Source organism: Chenopodium album, chromosome 11 (assembly GCF_948465745.1).
Source record: "Chenopodium album chromosome 11, dcCheAlbu1.1, whole genome shotgun sequence".
NCBI lineage: Eukaryota > Viridiplantae > Streptophyta > Magnoliopsida > Caryophyllales > Amaranthaceae > Chenopodium > Chenopodium album.
Genome location: NC_137844.1, coordinates 40102940 through 40123207, shown reverse-complemented (window position 1 = coordinate 40123207; position 20268 = coordinate 40102940). Strand labels below are relative to the sequence as shown.

Sequence of the window (20268 nt, the reverse complement as noted above, 5' to 3'; positions counted from 1 at the left end):
GATCAAATGTTAAAAATTATAGTAGAAAGGCTACATTTACTTTATTAATCAAGCTTGGTTATGTTGATAATGACGTTAAAACTACTTGCATTGTGGTTGGATAATATGAGAGGCGTATTTGGTTCGCAGAGGGAAAAGAGAATAACATTAAGTATGAGCGAGATTGAGGAAGAATATAATGCAAAACCCTAAATCATCCTACATTGTTTGTGTTTAATTTGCATAAAAAGGAAAGGAAAACCTAACTCCCACCGCCCCTTGCTTCACTCTATAATAATTAGATCAACACCATCGCCATCCGACCCACCTTGCCGCCTCCCCCATCCCCATGCTTGCCACCCCTCCCCCTCCCCATGCTTGCCACCTCTATCACCCCTCCCTATGCTGCAGCTGACGCCCCTAACAAATGTAGTTTTCTTAAATAAAAGAAAGTTATTGCATATCAAGGTATGGAGTAAGGGTGAGCATGGGTCGGGTACCTGAATCATTATCACTATCGTTTCGAGTAACTAGCTAATAACCAATAACACTAATTAATAATGATTATACTCATGAACCGAATGATATGTTCAGATGCCAGAAATTCTGTTATCCGGATTTTTGGATTGATTATTTAGTACCTGTTATGATATCTAAATAATGAAAATTTAGACTTTATAATTTAGTATTATGACATCATTCAACACTAATTAACAACAATTCACATGGTCTTGACCAAAATTTACTAATAATTCAAATTAGGTTAACTTGTAATCAAACACCCTCAAAACACGAAAGTTTGATTTAACCACCAAAATCGTTAAATCTAACGCTTTAAAAAAATTTCTTCGGTTTTCATGCCTGAAAAATGGTCTTTAGAGGTTTTAGGGGTAATTTTCAAGCATTTGTTGATTACATTTTCAAAAAAAAAATATAATTTATTCACACTAAAGTATATTAATTTAAATTTATTAAGTGTCAAGGTAAATATTTGTTTTTAAAGATAAAAAAAAGAAAAATGTTAAATTTTTAATATACTTATTGAGTTTCGAGCTGATTCGAGTGAGCACGAGTCAACTCAAGTCAAGTTTAATTGAGTATTGACTGAGTTGAGTTCGAGCTACTCGTGAGTTGCTTTGCTGAGTTAGCACCGTTACAGTCCGTATGTAATTTCATGTTTTGGTTGGCAATGTTGTCCTTTGACGATCATGCCAGGTAGATACATACAATGACTAAAATTTAAGGAATTTCTCAAATAGCATATGCTCCAAAATCCCAGTAACTATAAACATCTACACAAACACACGCCAACTCAAAAAGCCTTGTTCGTCTTCCACCTCTTTCTCTCTCCTCCATTTCAATGGCTTCTTCAACCTCCGTCACCTCAATTCCTGCTTCTGGTAAATTTCCTCCATTTTTCCCCAATTTCAATCAATTTGTTCTTCCAATTTCAATCCTAAATTTTCAATTTACTGATCAATTTCTCCAATTTTGTTTAAATTTCTGCATGTTTTTCTCCAGAAGCTGTACAGGTTCTAGTAGCTTCGCTTGCTGATGAATCTTCCGTTGTTCGAGAAGCTTCCATGGCTTCTCTCAAAGACGTTGCCGCACTGTACTACTTTCTCTCTCTTCAATTTTATTCAACTCTCTAATTCAATGCTGCAAATTTGCTCAATAATTTCTCTCGTTGCTTGCAGGAATTCTCTTCTGGTGCTCGATTGTTGCGCCGCTGTATCGCGTGGCGGTCGTCGGGTAGAATTTAACACAAAATGTTGAACAATTGCCGTGATTCCGGCCAATTTCGGTTGAATTTGAGTGTATAATTGATTGTTTTGTTGATAAAAAATGTGTAGAGATTTGGTAATATGGCTGGCTTATTCCAAGTGATGGCATTTGGTGTTAATGCTCTTAATAAAGAAGATGCTGACCATACTTATATGTCGAAGCTTTTGAAAATTGCGACTTCGGAAATGATCTCATCCAAGGTTAGCTTATCATTGAGAAGTATTTAAATCTTTTGTAATTCTTTAGTTATTTTGCAATTGATCAGTGTAATTAATTTCGTATTATAAATCTATTTGTAGCTTAATGTACTAAACAGTAGTTTGTGTGATCATTTGATAACTGATTATTTCATTTTGATCATTGGATATGCTGTAGATTTGTTGAAATTCTACGAATTGCCACCGAGAGTGGTTTTTCGGTTATGAGATTGCCTAGCACTGGATGATTTTTATGTTCTTTAGTTTGGAGGTGTTTGTTTAGCTTTGATCTTATGGTAGAGGAGTTGTTGTGTTTAGGCGAAGAGAAAAAAAATCTACTTCATTAGCTGCTTGATCATTATGACATTATTAGGCTTGGATTAGCTTGTGTGAAGGAGTTTGAAACTATAATTTAAAAGGCTTTATTAATATGGTCTACAAGACTTGTTGATTCGAAATTGGACAAGAATAGCTAAAGTCTCTTGAAGTCACTGAAGGTAATGCAAGCTTATGTGTTAGATAAGGCCGGTGAGGGGTTTTGCACTGAGTTGAGAGGTTAGTCTATCTCATGCTGTTAGTTTCATGTGTGTGCCTGTCAAATTCTTTTGATTTATATTTTTTCACCGAGTGTTTGGATGATGTACGAAGGGTTGGAGAGTGATGAGTGCATTTTTTTTTATATGGATATGGTTGGAAGGAAGGTAAATACAAAGAAGAGAATAGAAATGAAAGGGGAAGGAGATCCGGTTTCCTAGGCTTGTAGTAAGCCAAATCCTTTGACAGATCAAAGTATATGGAGAGTAAATTCAGGCTTTAAAAGTCCTTAACCATTTCCTTCACATTTCTTTCCAAACATACTATGGAGTTATGGCATGTTTGCTGTTTAAATTTATCTGTCATTGAAGTAAAGCTATTCAAACTTTCATGTTAAGAAGTTTGGTACTGCCAGGCTTGGAAGATTCTTGGAGTGGTATTCTCAAGTCCTGTACCTTGGCTAATTTCATCCTTTGTGGGTGACCACATTGACTTTTAAACTTTATGAAGTGATCTGGGTGCTAGTATTTTTTATTTTTGAAATTTTTTTGTTAGATGTCAGTCTGTTTTGGACTGTTTGGTTAAAAAAAAAGTAGGCTGTGGAGACTATTGTGCAATTCGTGATAATTTGAAAGAATTTTTTAACAGCTTTTTATTTATTCATTTATTTATTTTATCAGTATTGTTTACCTCTTTATTCAAAGAATATGAAGTTTGAGTTTCTGTTTCTATGTGCATGTCATATGTGTGCGACTTCAAATTGACAGACACTGGGAAATTAATTTGTTTCAGGAACTCAATACAGACTGGCAGAAAGCTGCTTCAGGGTTGCTTGTTTCAATAGGTTCACATTATCCTGATCTGGTAACTCTCTTGACTTGAATAGCTCTGTCACATGATGACTTGTTATCATGTTTATTTGGTAAATATTGAAGTTTTTGGCATAAAATGTAAGCTTTCAAATTTCAATAAAGGGGGTTGGATAAGGAAGGTTTGAGAATGTGTAACAATCTCAAACATTTGACAAGCCATTTTAAACCTTTTTAACGGTCCTTTTCTCTTTATACATTAGTTATGTGAGGGGAATGCAAGTCTTTTGATTTTATCAATCTCTTTTTTCCAGAGAAACTATTTGAATAGAAGCAGGCTGCTGTACCATTCTCTTTATGTATCAGTTAGAATGTCTCCTTTCAACTATACTCATAACAGCATAGATGTGTTTTGTTGTTTATACCCTTTGTGCTAGTAGAGTTTTGAGCAGAGAATTATGCAACTGCATAGGCATTCTGAGCAGTTTTTTGGCCTTATGCATAGGGTTGACGTGAAGCATGAGGCTTGAAAAGTCTATCTCGAAGGTCCTAAACCATGTTAATTAAGAACTGAAAAAGTTTTTGATTTGATAAGGATTGGGTTAGGGTGACTAACCATTGTTTTTTTGGGATACTTCATTCTTTTTGCCATTTTTCCCCACCGCTAATTCTCATATTGCCTCCCTAACAGGCTATTACATTAATGACATTTATGATTGTATTAATTTCAAAATACTATGAGGGTCTTTCCAAGTCATCTTTTGAAGGTCTATCTTTTAAGCCTGTTCTACCAGCTGGAGAAGTCATTACAAGGAAGTTTGGAAGGTTATCAATGTTATGAGATATGAGGTATCATCAAGTCTGGTTTCATTTGACATTGTATACTTCCATTGTTCTTGTGATTTTGTGAGGAAGGAAGTTACAATATTTCTTTCTGTAATCTTTTGGATATGAGAGTGGTCTGGAGATGCTTAAGTCCTTTTTTGACTTTTTTTTTTTTTTTTTTTTTGTGGAAAGAGCTGGACTTACACTAGGATTTAGAAACATCAAATCCATTACCGTTTGGGAAGTGCTTATAGGGTCTATGTAAAATTTCTATGGCTTAAGAAAATTGTAGGCGAATTGGTGGAATAATGTCCACCTACCAATGAATGTTTGTTACTGCATAAATACTAGGCTTATGATGATCTGGATACTTTTCAAGGTAAATTCGCTTTCTAAGGAAATGGAGATAGTGGATGCACTTCTATGATTCCAAAGTCCCCTTTTGAATGTTGCTAATTGAACTTACATGTTTCCTTTCTGGTTGGAGAGAATTGTATCAAAACTTTCCTTTTTTTCCCTTGATTATTCTTTTCACAAGTTAGTAAGTAAAGCTGCCGACATGGCAGTTGGCACCACTAATTGATGCTTCTGCATAAAGAGACTCCGTTATCAACATTTATAATAGTTATTTGCTCTTTTTTGATGGTAGTGCTTCTTTCCTCCCCTTTTTTTCAGACGTAATGAGAGAATAGTTTAGCTGAATTCTTATCTTTGAAGCAATTTTAGTTTCCACATGAGTATATTGAATCTTCTGCTGGTAAAATCAGTTGGTATTCTTGTTGTAGACTAAGACCCCGTTCTCTTCACCTTATTGCTGAAGTAAAATTATTTTTAGTGAACGGAAATTATTTTTAATAAACTGAAATTAATTTTATTAAACTAAAATTATTTTACTGATTCTCTATTAACTTCTTTAAAATTATTGATTTTTACTGAACTGATTTATTTATTTATTTCTTTTTTTATTGAACTAAAATTAATTTTATTGAAATAAACTTATTTTTATTGAGCTGAAATTATTTTTATTTAATATTATTTTTTTAAGGTGAAGAGAACAAAGCCTAAAGGTTCTTGTTTCATCCAAAAGAACAAGCATGGCTAGAAATTTTCTGTGAATAAGTTAATTTATCAGGTCGTGGCATATTAAGGCTGGATTAATGATTTCTTCGGATTAAGATTGATATGCTAGGATTTAATTGTGATTTTTGTTTATTTTTTTTTCAACCAAAGATTATTTGGTAGTCTTTGTAGTAGGTATCCTTCTTTCTTTTCTTGTCATATCAGTAGTTGAATGCAAATACTACCTCCGTTTCATATTATTTGCAACGATTTGACGTAAAGTGTGAGTTGAAAATGTCTAATCGTTGAAAATAATATGGAATGGAGTTAGTATACTTTTTTTTGCTGCCAGTGCCACCTTGTATATTAATGATACCTCTCGCCAATTGTCATGGATGATTATATGATACAATTCAGACTGCAAAGGTACAAGTAATCATTTGTATTAAGCCTCAGATGGAGATATAGGCATACTTTTGTGCACAATTTTCACTTTGCCTTTTATAAGGACACTGCTGATGGGTAGGTATATAGGAATACATTAACGCATTTATTGGTGCAAATTGTTTCATACTGGACACAAAATTAAATATATGATACTAAAAACTTTAATTGGTGTACCGGAATTCTTACATAAGGCATTCCACTTCATATGTGGGACCAAGTTTCAATAATTGACACTTCCAGGTAAACATGTCATTTGTGGCGCATTACTTAAATTATCGATACTGAATAATTAATAACTAACCGTGTTACATTAAAAATTAATAATCGACACTAAATCTGTAAAGTTGACCCAAAACATCAAATGGAGGATAACACTTAATTCATGATGTTAATTGTTAAATGACTTAAAATCTAACAATCAATGCAAATAATTAAATTAATGTTGCCAAACATTTTAATTGTATGGCATTCAAATTGATCAGCAATCATTGTAAATTAATCAGTATGTTTTGATTGTTTGTGTGGGTGTGTGTGTGCACACGCATCAGCGCGCATGTGTGTATGTTTAACGCTTCTAATAAAAAAAGGTAGAAGACCACAAAACTATTTGTTTGACAAACTGAAAGTACAGCCTACTAGAAGGTTCTAATAGAATTGGAGCCACTTGCTTACCTCTTCTCGTCTAAGTAAGTAAATATTTCCATACGAATTTTCGTTTCTGTTTTGATACAAAAGGTTCTTTGTATTCTTTTAGAAATCAAATAATAAAGGTTGCAATTTCCTAGAGATATAGCAAGTTTCATCCAATTAAATGATCAATAACATGCTTTTAAATCCCTCACTAGGAGGTTATCATTGTGTTAATGTATAGCTAATATTTTGAAAGGTTTTCCTTACTTTTGAATTGATTTGTTAAATTTAATTCATAAGTCTCCCTCTTTTGTAACTTTTCTTATTTTGTGGAATATTAGTTTTGTTTCTTAGCGAATATTTTATTCTATGTTTCAATATTTGCCTGTTTTTATGTATATAACTTATGTTCATAGAAAGTTGAGGGTGTGAGAATTGTAGGCGACACGAGCAAGAGATGCTCCTTCATTGTCGTTAGTATATAGACCTTACCTTTACTGGGATGTTTCTTACTTTTATTTTTTTGAATTTTGATCGGTAGATGATGGAGGAAATATATACTCATCTATCCGGAGCTAGCTCAGCTTTACCAGCTATGGTTCAGATACTTGCTGATTTTGCAGCTGCTGATGGTTGGTCATTCTTATTTTCTTTTTGGTACTTTTGATAAGCAAATTATATATTGGTTCTCTGGATATGTTAGCCAACTCAAAGCTAATGATTTTTTCTTTTTAATGGAATTCAAGCTTTGCTGTTCACACCACGCTTGAAAGCTGTACTTTCACGAGTTCTTCCCATTCTTGGTAGTGTAAGAGATATTCATCGATCAATATTTGCCAATGGTATTGTCCAAGCTCTGTTTTGGTGATGAACTGTCCATCTTATTATTATTATTAGTATTATTTTGGTAAACAGCTATTACTCCTCTTAATGGTCTGTTTTTACTTTCTTAATGAAGCCGCTAAATCATGGAGAACCCTAAATAGAATTTGTGTTGGATCTGTGATGCTTGGGCTTTACAGTTCCACCTTCCATTGTTTCATATATGTGTCAACATATACTGGATTTCTGATATAGCTACATCATGTAAGCTTGAAAGGTTACAGCGTCCAAATATTGTTAGGAATTGTTTTTCTTGGTGAATATAGTATATGTGAGGTAGACTCAGTAAAAGTTTGTGTTGAAGTATTTGGGTTTTCCAGGTTACGCATGAGAAGTCTGGGCAGGGAGGGTGGCTTTAAACCCAACTTGGCAAAACTTAAGTGTTTGAGCTTAAAGTTTCAATGAATTGAATTCTATTTTAGGAGAGAGAATGACTATGTTTGAGCAAAGAACACTTGTTTTTAAGAGGAGATATAGAGAAACAAAATTGAATACCTTTTAAATTCTAAGGCTGAATAATATAATATTTGATAAAAAAAAATTGTTTAATTTGAGAAAACCTATGACAAATGGTCGATCATATCCGTAGTTGTGTACTAGTAAAAAATATATAAAAGTTGATTTATTGAAAGTATTTTTAAATGATTCTAACAAGATCTTACATGACTATCTTTTTTCCTATATATCAATGGGAATTCGTGATCTAAGTTAATGAATTTTGACTCCAAAACAGGAAATGCAACAAACAATTATGGATAGGGGTTAATTAATTGAACTACGAGTGATTTTGTCATAAATATCCCACTTTACATTTTAGGAGTATTGTTAAATGCTTATACATGACCCTCAGTTATAATAGAGCAACCAAGCTTTTTTTTGGAAAAAAAAAAAAACAATGTGTCGTAATCAAGATTGAGAGTTGTACTAGGATAAGTGACCACCTGTGAATGGTTTATGTAGCCGACCCCACTTGTAGGATTAAGGCGTTCAAGCAAGCAAATGTAGCAATCAAGATTATCATTTTTTTTGTAATTATGTGCAACAAAGGCCTTGACACAGACTCTTAGGAAAAAATTGTTCGTGGGAGTGCTAAATGGAGAGAGAAAGGTATAGATGCATGTGATGAAGAAAGAGATAGAAAGAAATGACAACTTAAAAAGGAAAGAAAACAGTTGTTGCACGCAAAACATCCATTTTCAGTAAATGTTGCACATAATATGAAACAATGGTAGTAGAAATTTAACTAATACAGTTGTGTTAATCATTAAAATACAGTTGTGTTAAATAGTTAAAAAAATAATATGAATAACTCATTCTGGCAAGGACATGAGCAGTGATTTGATCTATCAACTACTTTATTAGACTCTTGATCTTTAAACATTCTTATGGTTCATCTATGATTTTCTCTTTGCCTGAAAACCTAGCCTAACATAAAAGCTGAAAAGCAAGGAACATTATGGATATTTCCTTTATGTTCTATTTCCTGTATTTGTTTGCTGCATTAGGACACTCAAACATGTTGTTCTGAGACACTGATTTAATTTTATGCTGTGTATCCAGCCTTCAAGTGTTGGTGTCAGGCTATATCACAATACAGCATTGAGTTTCCCTCTTTTGAAGTGCTTGACGCGGATGTCATGTAAGATCAAATTGTTCATTTACCAGTTGTACTCTATATGATATTGGTTGATCATCTGATTGATGAGCTGTTCTTGTGTAGTGCAGGTCATTCTTGAACTCAGCCTTCGAACTTTTCTTAAGAGTTTGGGCATCTTCGAGGGACCTGAAGGTTCCTGGGCTAATACTTAAACTCTTTCTCATTTTTCTTCTCTTAACTAATACTCCCTTCATCCCACTTAAGTTGTTCGCCTTTGCATTTGTGACTAGCAACATAGTAAATTCTGAAATTTTTAGTGGACATCTTCAGTGGCATAGAGGGAGTAATTGGTTTGATTTCTATGTTTTAATAATAAGTTGATAACTTTAGGTTTTACTCATCATTAAAACATAGAAATCATTAAAACTTTGGCAATTTTATAAGATTTCCACTGAACAGGGTTTTAAGTATACATATATATATATATATATATATATATATATATATATATATATATATATGTATATTTTTTTTTTTTCAAAACTTATGACTCTTTTGTTAGGTACGAATGTCAACTGTGGAAGCTCTAGGTCAGATGGTTGGTTTGATCACTAGACCACAACTTAAAACAGCCTTACCTCGACTTATCCCAACAGTGTTGGACCTGTAAGTGCTATGTTTACTTTATATATGTTGAATAATCCAACTGATGTAAGTGATTCTGCTGGCCATGCCGTTGATCTTCATATTTGCTGGGTTCATATAGTGCTATGGTGAAGGTTATGTCATGATAATTTGCAATTTGTTTAACAAACCTGTATGTAATGCCTTCTTTATGTGTGGGGAAATAGGTTAACTGAAAGCTTAGGCTATTTCACAAGGGGTTAGAAACCATTATTAATTATGATTTGGCTCTATTCTCGTGGTTCATGTGTTTACCAGGTGCAAGAAAGATCAGGATGTTGCTTATGTTACTACATGTAGTCTCCATCATCTCCTCTATGCGTCTTTATTGTCGGAGACTGGCCCTCCGTTACTTGAATTCGAGGTGAGGCCTGCACATTCTATGTTTAGAAAACTACTTCGGTTCATATAATATATGTTTATCAATTTATGACTGCGTAATGCACACCACCGAAACAGTAATTGAAAATCTCCAACAGTATACAAAGAGGAAATGCTCAAAAGAATTGGGAAAAAAAAAGCTTTTGCCAACTAAGTACTATAGAAAACTGCCAACAGTATGCGTCTTGAATTATCATGTCATATAAGCGCAATTTGAAACTATAATATCGTCATCAATGAATCTGGGTTTTCTATCACTTATTTTTGTTAATCCGGTTTATTTCGGGTGTTTCATGGGTTGAAAGATGTGCAAGAAGGGTAGCACATATTTCACATGTTCTGCCAGCCGGTAAATTGTTGAACTGCTGATGTACTTTTATAGCATGTGGAAGTTTACTAGGAGTATTTTTCCTTGTGCTTATTCATGTTTGCAGAAAACTAAAAGGAAAATTTGTCAAAAATAAGCAAACCTTTGTCTAGTCTTCCCAAAATAAGCAAACCTATTGATTAACTCAAAATAAGTTGACTTTTAAAGAGTGTTTTCTGTAAATAAGTCAGTTGACCTACAACCTTCTCAACAAGTCACTTTTTTTAAAAAAAAAATATTTAATTTCAATTAATAAAAAAAAAAAAAAAAACAAAAACTCCTACCCCTACCGCAAACTGCCCCGCCACCCTCAATCCCACCCTCACCCCTGCCAGAGTGCCAGCCACCACAACATTGCACACCAACCAGTCAGCCGGCGCCCACTCCCCACTGGCGACCCCTTCCCACCACCACCCATCTCTCCTTCACCTTCCCCCAACACCAATAACATCCACCCAATATCAGCCCCTGTTACTCAACCTGCCACCAATTCTAAATTCACAACATCACCAATAACTACCACCCCTCAAATTTATAATCAGTGACCGCCTTCTCACTCCACAACGCACAACAAACACCAGTGAGCAGCCCCAAAATCCCACCAATGCCTGCAGCAACACCGACAACAACCAATTCAAAACCACCTGTAGCGCCTAACTATCCTCCATCAGCCCACAAATCACACCTTTCCACCATGCCTAACATCGAGCCACCACCCTCCACCGTCATTGCATAACCAACAACAACAATTACTCTTATCGCCACTTCTAAACCATCGGAATTAACCATTAAATCACACTCCTACAATCGACAACAACAATTAGACAACGGTATCAACAATTTAACATTTTAACCACAATTCGAAAACTAGATAGGCGCGGCCAAGTGCATTTGCGGGAGGAGGAGATATGTGTGGTGGTGGGAAGCGATTGCCGGTGGGTGGAGGGGGATCTGAGGGGGGATTGGACGGTGGCCGGCACTTTGGCGGGGGTGGGGCAGTTCTGCGGTGGGGGTAAGGTTTTTGTTTTTTTTTTTTAATTAATTTAAATTATTAATAATATTAATTAAAATTTTAAAACCAACCAATCATTAGATAACACGGGGCATTATCAACCAAACAACCGGTTAACTCTAAAGTCAACCGGTCATTACTCATTTTTGGAATATACCTTATAAAAGTCGACTTATTTTGATTTAATCAATAATTCAATAGGTTTGCTTATTTTGGGAAGACGAAGCAAAGGTTTGCTTATTTTTGACAAATTTTCCAAACTAAAATGAAGCTTAACTGGTGTTTCCATACCTTGTTGATTATAGTTTCGATAGCTAGCTTCTAGTTATATTATCGGTTCTTTGGGAATTGTTTAACACTTCAATAACACAAGTCGGTTATCTAAAGGATACAAAATATGTCTTGATTGTAAATGAGGAATGTTATGAGTTTGAGATAGCCTTCATAAAGTATTACTTATCTGTATATTTGTGATTGCTATGATATAATAATCATATCTTTATGTTATCATGTGAGTGACTAGCTCTTTAGCTTCTTATTTAAAGATAATTCCAAAGCTATCTAGAATACTTCATATATAAATAACCAAGCTTAGCTGAAGCTCAAAAAGATTAATAACAATTTCGGTTGGGCTTGATGCTTGAATTGAGCTGAATTGGATTTTTCCTAAATTAAATTTCATCAGTCATTACTCATTAGTAATAACGGTTCATGTAGCCGACCCCACTTATGGAACTAAGGCTTTGATTGATTAGTTGATTAATATTAACGGTTCAGAATTTTAAAATTGAACACTACCTATTGGATCAAAAAAATGTTGACAAATTCAAGATCTCAGTGACTTGAATTTCAATAATCAAGAATTTGATTATAGCTTATTCAACGTAGTTGATGGAAGTTAAAATTTTTTGATGGAAGCCATACATTTCTTTTATTTTGGAAAGAAAATAAATGCCATGACTGAAGGTTGAAACACTTTGTGGTAAAGGTGGATTGATGGCTGGAGATGTGTGGTGGTGGCCAGCGGGGTGATGAATGAGTCACTGATGTTATATCATAGAGCAGCCGCATAAATAGTGTTGTTTTGGATCATTGCTGCTGTTGATTTCCCATGAATGTTGGTTCATTGTTGTGGAGTTATTACTCAATCATAAGCAAGAAAGAAAGAGAGACGGGAAGGTGTTGTTCAATAAGAGGGGCATCCAAAGGTGAGGATAGAAGTCATTGCCTCATGGGAGCTGGAAGGATGATGGGTGGGCAAGTTAATGAAATTTTAGAATTTTATGCTTTGGACAAAAAACATTATTCCACAGGAAAGATTAGTAGTTTATTGTTTTTATGATTGAAAAATTAAGGGAATTTTAAAAGAGAACCAAGAATAAAATTCAAGAAAGTTTTAATAGAGTGGTTAAGACGTTGAAGTAGAAGACATAAAGGTTTGAGAAAACTTTAGCAAGGGAAAATAATACAGTTCATAAAACATTAGTGGGCTAAAGATAAGATTAAATACGAAATTAAATTTAGAAAGTATATATAATCACGACACGTTGTTGACGTGAATTTCTCACTCTATTCCGTGCTATTCAACACCATATTTTCCTCAATCCCCAAAGCACTCATAAATTAAAAGAAAACGAAGGAAGTATTTAATTTTTATAAATTCTAATGACACGTAGTGTACGAAAAATGTGTAAAAAGACAACTAGGACAAACAGAATGGAATTGGGGTGTAACACCCTAAGTTTACATAAGCCCACTAGTAGATATTGTCTTCTCAGGAAAATATGTGGCTTATGTACACTTGGGGTGTGTTACATATGGTATGACCAATGTATAAAAAGGCTAAGGTGCAAGGCGTTTTAGAGTTCGCTGCACCTAAAGCTTTTCGGTATGACCATTTCAGTGTCTTGTTGTGCATTCGGGACACATGCTTCTTAAAGGAAGGAAGAAGGCACCTCCTACATCGGAAGTTGAGGAGAACAAATCCTTCCTTATGTGGGGGCTAATACCTTAATCTAGTCGAGGCTTTTTGGGTCAACAAAACAAAATTTTGCCGGCTTAGCTTAAACAGGACAATATCTACTAGTGGGTTTGTGTTCATCTAAGCAGAAAAAGTGTCCATAGCTCTCCAACGATGGAAGTTGAGGATATTAAAGACTAATCAAGTAGAGGCCCTAGTGGGCTTATGTACACCTTATAGATGATATCAGGGCCTATTTTGGTGCCCTGTTGTGCATTAAGTGTGTTGCGGACGCAAGTTCTTTGAAGTATAGTAGACGGTGCCAATGACTTTCCTATATTGGAAGTTGAGTGCTTTCCTGGGGGTTGATACCTCAACCTAATAGAGGCTTTTTAGGTAGGATACACCATAGAAGGGATATCTACTAGTGGGCTCATGTTCTCCTAGGTGGGTGTTACTATGAGGCAGTCCAAAAAGGAAAGTGGATTTAACTCAAAGGTAACCTAATAAAAACCTAAACTTACATAATCTATGACTTCGTTGGGTGTTTAATTAGTTTTTTTTAATTAAGTGGATATAAGGCTCATGAATTACGTGCTACATACTAGTTTTTTGTCAATTTTGTGCGGATTTGTGCTAAGGCTGTCATGGCCCCATCTATAACTAACAATCCCGCCATCCCACAATAAATTTTTCACAATGACTATATGCACTATTTACATGTGCATTGACCAATATACAAAAAGTGAAATTACTAAAATGTTGTTGGATTATTCTCTTACTCTTTCTAGATGTTTTCAAATTATAAATTTCTTATAAATTTGCTAATGATTAATTACTGATATCAATGGTCAAAGTTTGTTGGCAAATGTGCCCAAACTGTGATGAAAGGGATGGAAGGAATACCGAGTACAATTCAACTACACAATACGTGACAATTGACAGAGTATTAGTGTTTCTACTATGTCTCATAATGTGTGCTACAAGAGGAGAAGCCTGTACTCATTAAGTAGAACTTTCATTACATAGAATGGTTTTGTAGGCAACCCTTGATAAACGGTTAATTAACCAAATTGGCTATAAAAAAAAGACCATTAACGACAATTTGGTAAAGAAAAAACAACTCCGGCGAATTTGGTGATATTTTTTTACCCCATGCAACAACTTGGTAAAAAAAAAAATTATCTTAGACGACATTTGGCCCTAAAAATCAAAAGTTTAAACACCAAACGAATTAAATTGGGCTTTTTGAGAAGTTTGTCGAAGAAAATTTTATTTTTTGTCCAAGCTTGAGTTGTTTTATTTTATTTTATTTTTATTTTTTAAAAACCAAAGGGGTTATGGTTTTTTTTTTTCAATTTTTTTTAAATTTTTTTTTATACCAAATTTTATGCCGGAGTTATTTTGTTTTATTTTTTCCCCAAATTTTTGATAGGGGTCATTTATTTTTACCTATCTAATCAATTGGCCCTTGATAAACTCATTGAAATCCAGCTGGAATGGAAAGAAACTGGATTACAGGAATATTAAATATTTTTAGTTGTAATTATATATATTTTTTGTTATGCACCTACAGCTGGGTACCTTTACATAACCTGATTCAATTATATAATATATATTTTTCTGTCTGACAATTAGTTTTCATGTCTGCAGGAACTTATCATTGTCCTGTCCACTCTTCTTCCAGTAGTGCTCATGAACAATGACTTCAAAGATCAGCCAAAATTTTCTGCTGGGTTGAAGGTTCTTCCCTTTCTCTCCATTCTCCTGTATAAACTTTGATATTGCTCTGAAATTCTTCATGGATGAGTGTGTGTACTTTGTGAGAGTACATTTGTTTAATTCTGTGTATCATCTTTTTTTTTTTTTTTGTGTGTGTGTACAAGTCGTTGGGAAGGTTGTCTTTTTCTTGGGTGTAGAGGTTTCCTTAGCTATACAGAATAACTTATTTTTGATTAACTGAACTTATTTTACTAAATTGAAATTAATTTTACTTAATATTGTTGTTTAAAGTGAAGTGAACGGGAATAAGTCAATTTGTAACTTGACTTTTCTGGCCGAAGGCAGAATGGCTATTAGAGTTTTACCAAGCTGCCCATTCAGATAACATCTTAACTTGTAATTCTAGATACGGGCGTTAGAGAACCTGATGGAATGGAGTGAAATTCTATGAGGGGAAAAGTTCTGATGGTGAACATTTGGTCTTTCAAAACTCAAGGGCTGATGGACCTTATAAAGAACATCATTTGTATACCTGCATGATTTCTATGCCCTGGATGAGGATTTGGCCTGCTTGAGGTCTGTTAACTTGACATTGATACTTATGCTGTATGCATTCAGTCACAGACTCGGTTTGGTACTCAGATTTTCAGTAGTCTGAGTAGGACTCAATATCCTTGAAAAATCTGGGTGAGTTCTTAGCAATTCATGGTCCACCCGAAGCAAAGGGATGGGATTTTGCTTAACCCTGGTCATTTTCCCTAAATTTTTGTGGCATCCTTTTTGGAATCCATGAGCAAAATGATTAAGGAGAATCACCGTTTGATGATATAGAGTTGATCTTGATTCAAGGGAAGGGACCAAGCCCCACTACCTCTCTTTTTTTTTTTTTTTTTTTTTTTTTTTTTCCTTCCGCGTACATTATTGCAAAAAATGCTTCTGCAACAGGACTTTTTTTTTTTTGTTCTTTCTTTTTTCTCTAGTGTTTTTCGTGTTCTGCTTTAAGAATATCTTATCTTCAAAAAGTGGGGCCCTTGGATATCTCTTCTTCAAAAAAGTGAAAACCAAAGTACAATTTGGTACATGATTGATGTGCTTAAACGAGTCTACAAAAAGGTGTTGGTGTATTTAATGTCTTTCTGCTGCGCAAGCCAATTATGCTTGCTCTTGGCAAATGAAATTGGAAATATTTTTCTAGCATTACTAATATATTTATTATCTCTTTATTGCCTTTATGGCTAAAATTATCATGGTCTGTTAGTTTTCATGTTTGTGTTTGCTGCTATCAACTAACAAGTTTCAAGCTGATTTAATAATGTATGTGACAATCCATTATCTCACTTTGTATGTACCTCTCTTGTTTTCTGTTATCCTTTACATGCTTTATCAAGATAGCTATTATCTTATCATCATACTTAGGTCTATATAGATTGATAAGAAGTTTCTTTTGGTGCATCAGACATACAATGAAGTTCAACGTTGCTTTCTCACGGTTGGCATGGTTTACCCTGAAGATCTTTTCGTATTTCTTCTAAATGTGAGTAGTGACTTCCATTTTATTAGAAAGAATCAATTTTTTTACAAGACTATTGAACGGAAGACATTGTCTATTGTTATAATAATAAATGATGGTGTGAGTTAAACAACGAAGTTCATTATTTCCAGTAGCTTCTGCTAATGATATATTGTTATCAGAAATGCAGGTTAAAGGAAGAAGCGTTGACTTTTGGGGCACTTTGTGTCTTGAAACATCTATTGCCCAGGTCACTTTTCTGGATATAATCTACAGTTGTGAAAACATCTGTTTCTCCAAATGACTTCTCTACATATGTGCTATACAGATTGTCCGAGGCTTGGCATAATAGCAGGTCTATGCTTGTTGATGTAGTAAAATTGATGCTCGATGAACAAAATCTAGGAGTAAGGAAGGCACTTTCAGAGGTTTGTTAATGATATGGCACCTATCATCTCACAAAACAATAGGAGATTTCTGTTTACTAACTATTGTCTTTCATGGCAGCTAATTGTGGTAATGGCTTCACACTGTTATTTGATTGGTTCTTCTGGGGAGTCATTTGTGGAGTACCTAGTACGTCATTGTGCTCTTCCAGACCAAGAGAAACATCAGCTATCCTCAAGCAGCTCTTATCATACTTTAACTTACAGAAGATATGAGGTTTGGATCTGGTTTATTTTATTTTCTTGGGGAGAATTCATGTTTAAGAACATCTGTTGCATTTATATAAATTTGTAGGATCGGAGTCTAATGAGAAAGTCTAAACGAGAATTGAGAACCAATTTTGTGTGTTAAAAGTAACTCAAATAGCATTTGAGTGATTAGAATTGATTTGAAAGTAAATACCCAATTATACTACTGTTAATACAACCTTTAATTAATTTATTTATTTTGTATAACTGTTAATGATGAAAACACATTGTCAATCATCTAGCTACAACATTAACAACAATTTAAAATCACTCTGTTAAAAAAATATTTTAATAAATTTTCGTTAATTTGGTTTTACAAGTAAAGAAAAGCCTAGTAAATTTTACAAGTAAACAGCTTATTTGAGCAAAATTAGCTTATTTGACCAATATTAGCTTATTGACTATTAAATAAGCTAATTCAAGGTGTTTGGTGGGAAGCTTATTTGAAGAGCTTATTCCATTAAATAAGCTCTTTTTGAAAAACATTTTTCAATTAGCTTATTCATTAGTTTATGGTGAAATGACACTTATACCCCCATTTAATTTAAAATCATACCTAAACTACCTACCCACAATTAGCTTATTGGTCATTTCACATACTCAATCAATTTTAAGCTATCAGCTATTTACCAAACACTTTTATATAATCAGCTAATAAAATAAGTTAGTCAAATCAGTTAGTCAAATCAGCTAACATAATCAGCTTCAGCTTTAAGCTATTCACCAAACACGGCCTATGAAATCACTTTAAAAGTAAAGAGACAAGGAATCTGTTTGGGAAGTTGCTATTGTTAAGGAAATGCCAATATGATATGGCAAGATACAGAAAGTTCCAAACATTCAAAGTTATATATCTTGTCTCTCTTCTTTTCAACAGTGCCAGCAAATTTGCCACAAAAGTTCATTTTTTTCAATGTCTATCTTCCTAAATCAACTATCTTGACCTCTTGTAATTGGGATCTTACTTGTCATCTCACACATTTGTTTATTCTTTTGTTTCTATTTCTATCAGCCAGTAAAAATTCTTTCATTTCAAATTTATTCATTTGTTTCAATCTCTATCCGCCAAACTACTATTTGGTTATAGACGGTGTCTCTGCACCTAAGGTGTTGGTATATTCCGTTTAAGATGTTAATCTTGGTACTTGGTATCCCCTTTGGCTGAGAAATAAGGTGGACTAATTTATGTCTAAAAGAAGAAGGTCTAGAACAATTGCTAGTCATCTGTCATTATCTCAGGCTGTTATGCTAAATTCTACCTAGAATCCTAGGGTTAAGGTTAAACAAGTGCTTCCCTGAATGCAACAAATGGTGGTTACTAGAGAAAGTACTTTAATTCAATAAGCTGCAGGTGAACAATCTGCCTTAAAATGCTATCTTCTTTCCCCTGTTTACCACCATATTGCCAAAGGAACTAGCTTCAATAATTTAATTCATCAAACTGTCTATCTTATGTTTCTGAGACTCGGATATGGGTGTTGTGTCTGAGTAGGAATCGGAGGAACCGAGATTCTACTCCAAAAATTTAGCTGATACGGGGATAAGGTCAAAAGAGTGTCTTGACTCGTTTTTTTGGATATGGGGTATCATATTAAGTGCCCGCAAAAAATTTTTACAAAAACAAAAGCTTTAAAAAAATGGATTTATAACAAAAGCTATCATTTTCGAAATTGCCAGTGTTACATTTCCTTTGGTACCCAGCAAGATTTAATATCTTAAAGAGAAAATAAAAAAAATGAAAATCAATCCTTTAAAAAAACATGAAAAATACAATAGTTTAATATGGTTGTCTATCCACTCACTAAGGCACAACCACATCTTTTCTATTTGAGATTAAATTCAGTTCAGACCAAACATTGATTTGCTTAAGTGCCGAGGAGATAGAACCCAATTGCATAGGACTAGCTGCTAGGTGGAAGAGTTCTTCACTGGACACAAGCTAAACTGAGAATTCTTCTTTTGATGTACTTTAATTTTAGCTTGTACTATTGCCTTTGTAAAAGCTTACTTTTGTTCTAAAATTATAATGTGGGTGCTTGTCAGGCGAAGAATGGGATGATCAGCATGACAGAGTTGAGATCAATCTGTGAAAAAGGCTTACTTCTGTTGACAATCACAATCCCTGAGATGGAGGTATATTGAATCCTCTCTCTCTCTCTCTCTCTCTCTCTCTCTCTCTCTCTTCCTTTTTCTTTTTTGGTAATTCAAGTTTTTGTGCTTGCTTGATTATTAAATTTATTAACTGCTGCTACTTTATATAATGCCTCTGTAGCACATATTGTGGCCTTTTCTGTTAAAGATGATCATTCCTCGGGCGTATACTGGTGCAGTTTCTACGGTAATTTTTTATTTTTTTTTATTCTTTTTATTTTATTTTTGGGTTTCCATAGCTTCTTCATAACCTTTTCCATCTCTGATCTTTGTTTTCTGCAGTTTTGTTCTTTCTCACTACTACGTATTCCTCTTTTATCGTTTACTAACTATTAGGTGTTGTAAGCTGATCTATATTCCTTAATAATTACTTTTGAAAAATATTGCGGTCAAAGTCTCAAACATACTATACTTATCCAAACTTAATACGATGTGTTTCTGTTAACCTTGAGAGTTACCCCACCGCGTTTATTTCATACTGCCTCAGGATACCTACAAGTCTTCCATATCAAATGAATCTACAGCCTGGTAAAGGAAGATAAAGAACAAATGGATTGTTGACTTGTACAAGTCCTCAATGGCTGTGCTTATTTAATGTTGCTTAATCTTATCTAAAAAATCAATGACAAATGGCCTAACTTCAACTATACAAGGTCCTCAGACAGTATATTTTAAAAAGCTTAAATTAGTTTGTATTTTCATTCAAGAATCCGCTGATTTCTTGCCTTCTAACTTTCTGAGTATCCACCAAATAGTCAAAGTATTATCGTGTACAAGTCAACAATCCACATGCTCTTCAACTTCCTTTACCAAGCTAGCAGAACATCTTTCACTCTAGGCTGGTCACAATTGGATCTAGACAAAGAAAGTTGATGTACTAATTTTGAATTCATAGGTCAAGATTTTTATTAATTGAAAAAGCTTCTAGAAATATCAAAGAAAAAAAAAATAGGGACTATCTGTCACCCATTTCCTAAAATCTGCCTCCTTATGCTTTTCAATTCTGGTTGTTTGCATGGTATTTCTCTACATATGTAATTCA

The 20268-nt window shown here is 34.1% G+C and overlaps 1 protein-coding gene across 1 annotated transcript in view; it reads left to right on the top strand.

Moving 5' to 3' along the window:
- The first annotated feature begins 1324 nt into the window (after positions 1 to 1324).
- The window catches only part of LOC145567569 (protein SHOOT GRAVITROPISM 6-like), a 43911-nt gene continuing 24967 nt past the window's right edge, over positions 1325 to 20268 (top strand). Inside the window, exons 1-18 of the mRNA XM_081626883.1 lie at positions 1325 to 1379; positions 1501 to 1591; positions 1677 to 1731; positions 1833 to 1964; positions 3288 to 3359; positions 6807 to 6897; positions 7012 to 7107; positions 8708 to 8786; positions 8873 to 8936; positions 9307 to 9410; positions 9687 to 9792; positions 14802 to 14891; positions 16327 to 16404; positions 16563 to 16630; positions 16709 to 16808; positions 16888 to 17043; positions 19119 to 19208; positions 19348 to 19413. Of these exons, the coding sequence (XP_081483009.1) occupies positions 1340 to 1379; positions 1501 to 1591; positions 1677 to 1731; positions 1833 to 1964; positions 3288 to 3359; positions 6807 to 6897; positions 7012 to 7107; positions 8708 to 8786; positions 8873 to 8936; positions 9307 to 9410; positions 9687 to 9792; positions 14802 to 14891; positions 16327 to 16404; positions 16563 to 16630; positions 16709 to 16808; positions 16888 to 17043; positions 19119 to 19208; positions 19348 to 19413 (1578 nt within the window). The 5' untranslated portion in view covers positions 1325 to 1339. The remainder of the gene's footprint in view (positions 1380 to 1500; positions 1592 to 1676; positions 1732 to 1832; positions 1965 to 3287; positions 3360 to 6806; positions 6898 to 7011; positions 7108 to 8707; positions 8787 to 8872; positions 8937 to 9306; positions 9411 to 9686; positions 9793 to 14801; positions 14892 to 16326; positions 16405 to 16562; positions 16631 to 16708; positions 16809 to 16887; positions 17044 to 19118; positions 19209 to 19347; positions 19414 to 20268) is intronic.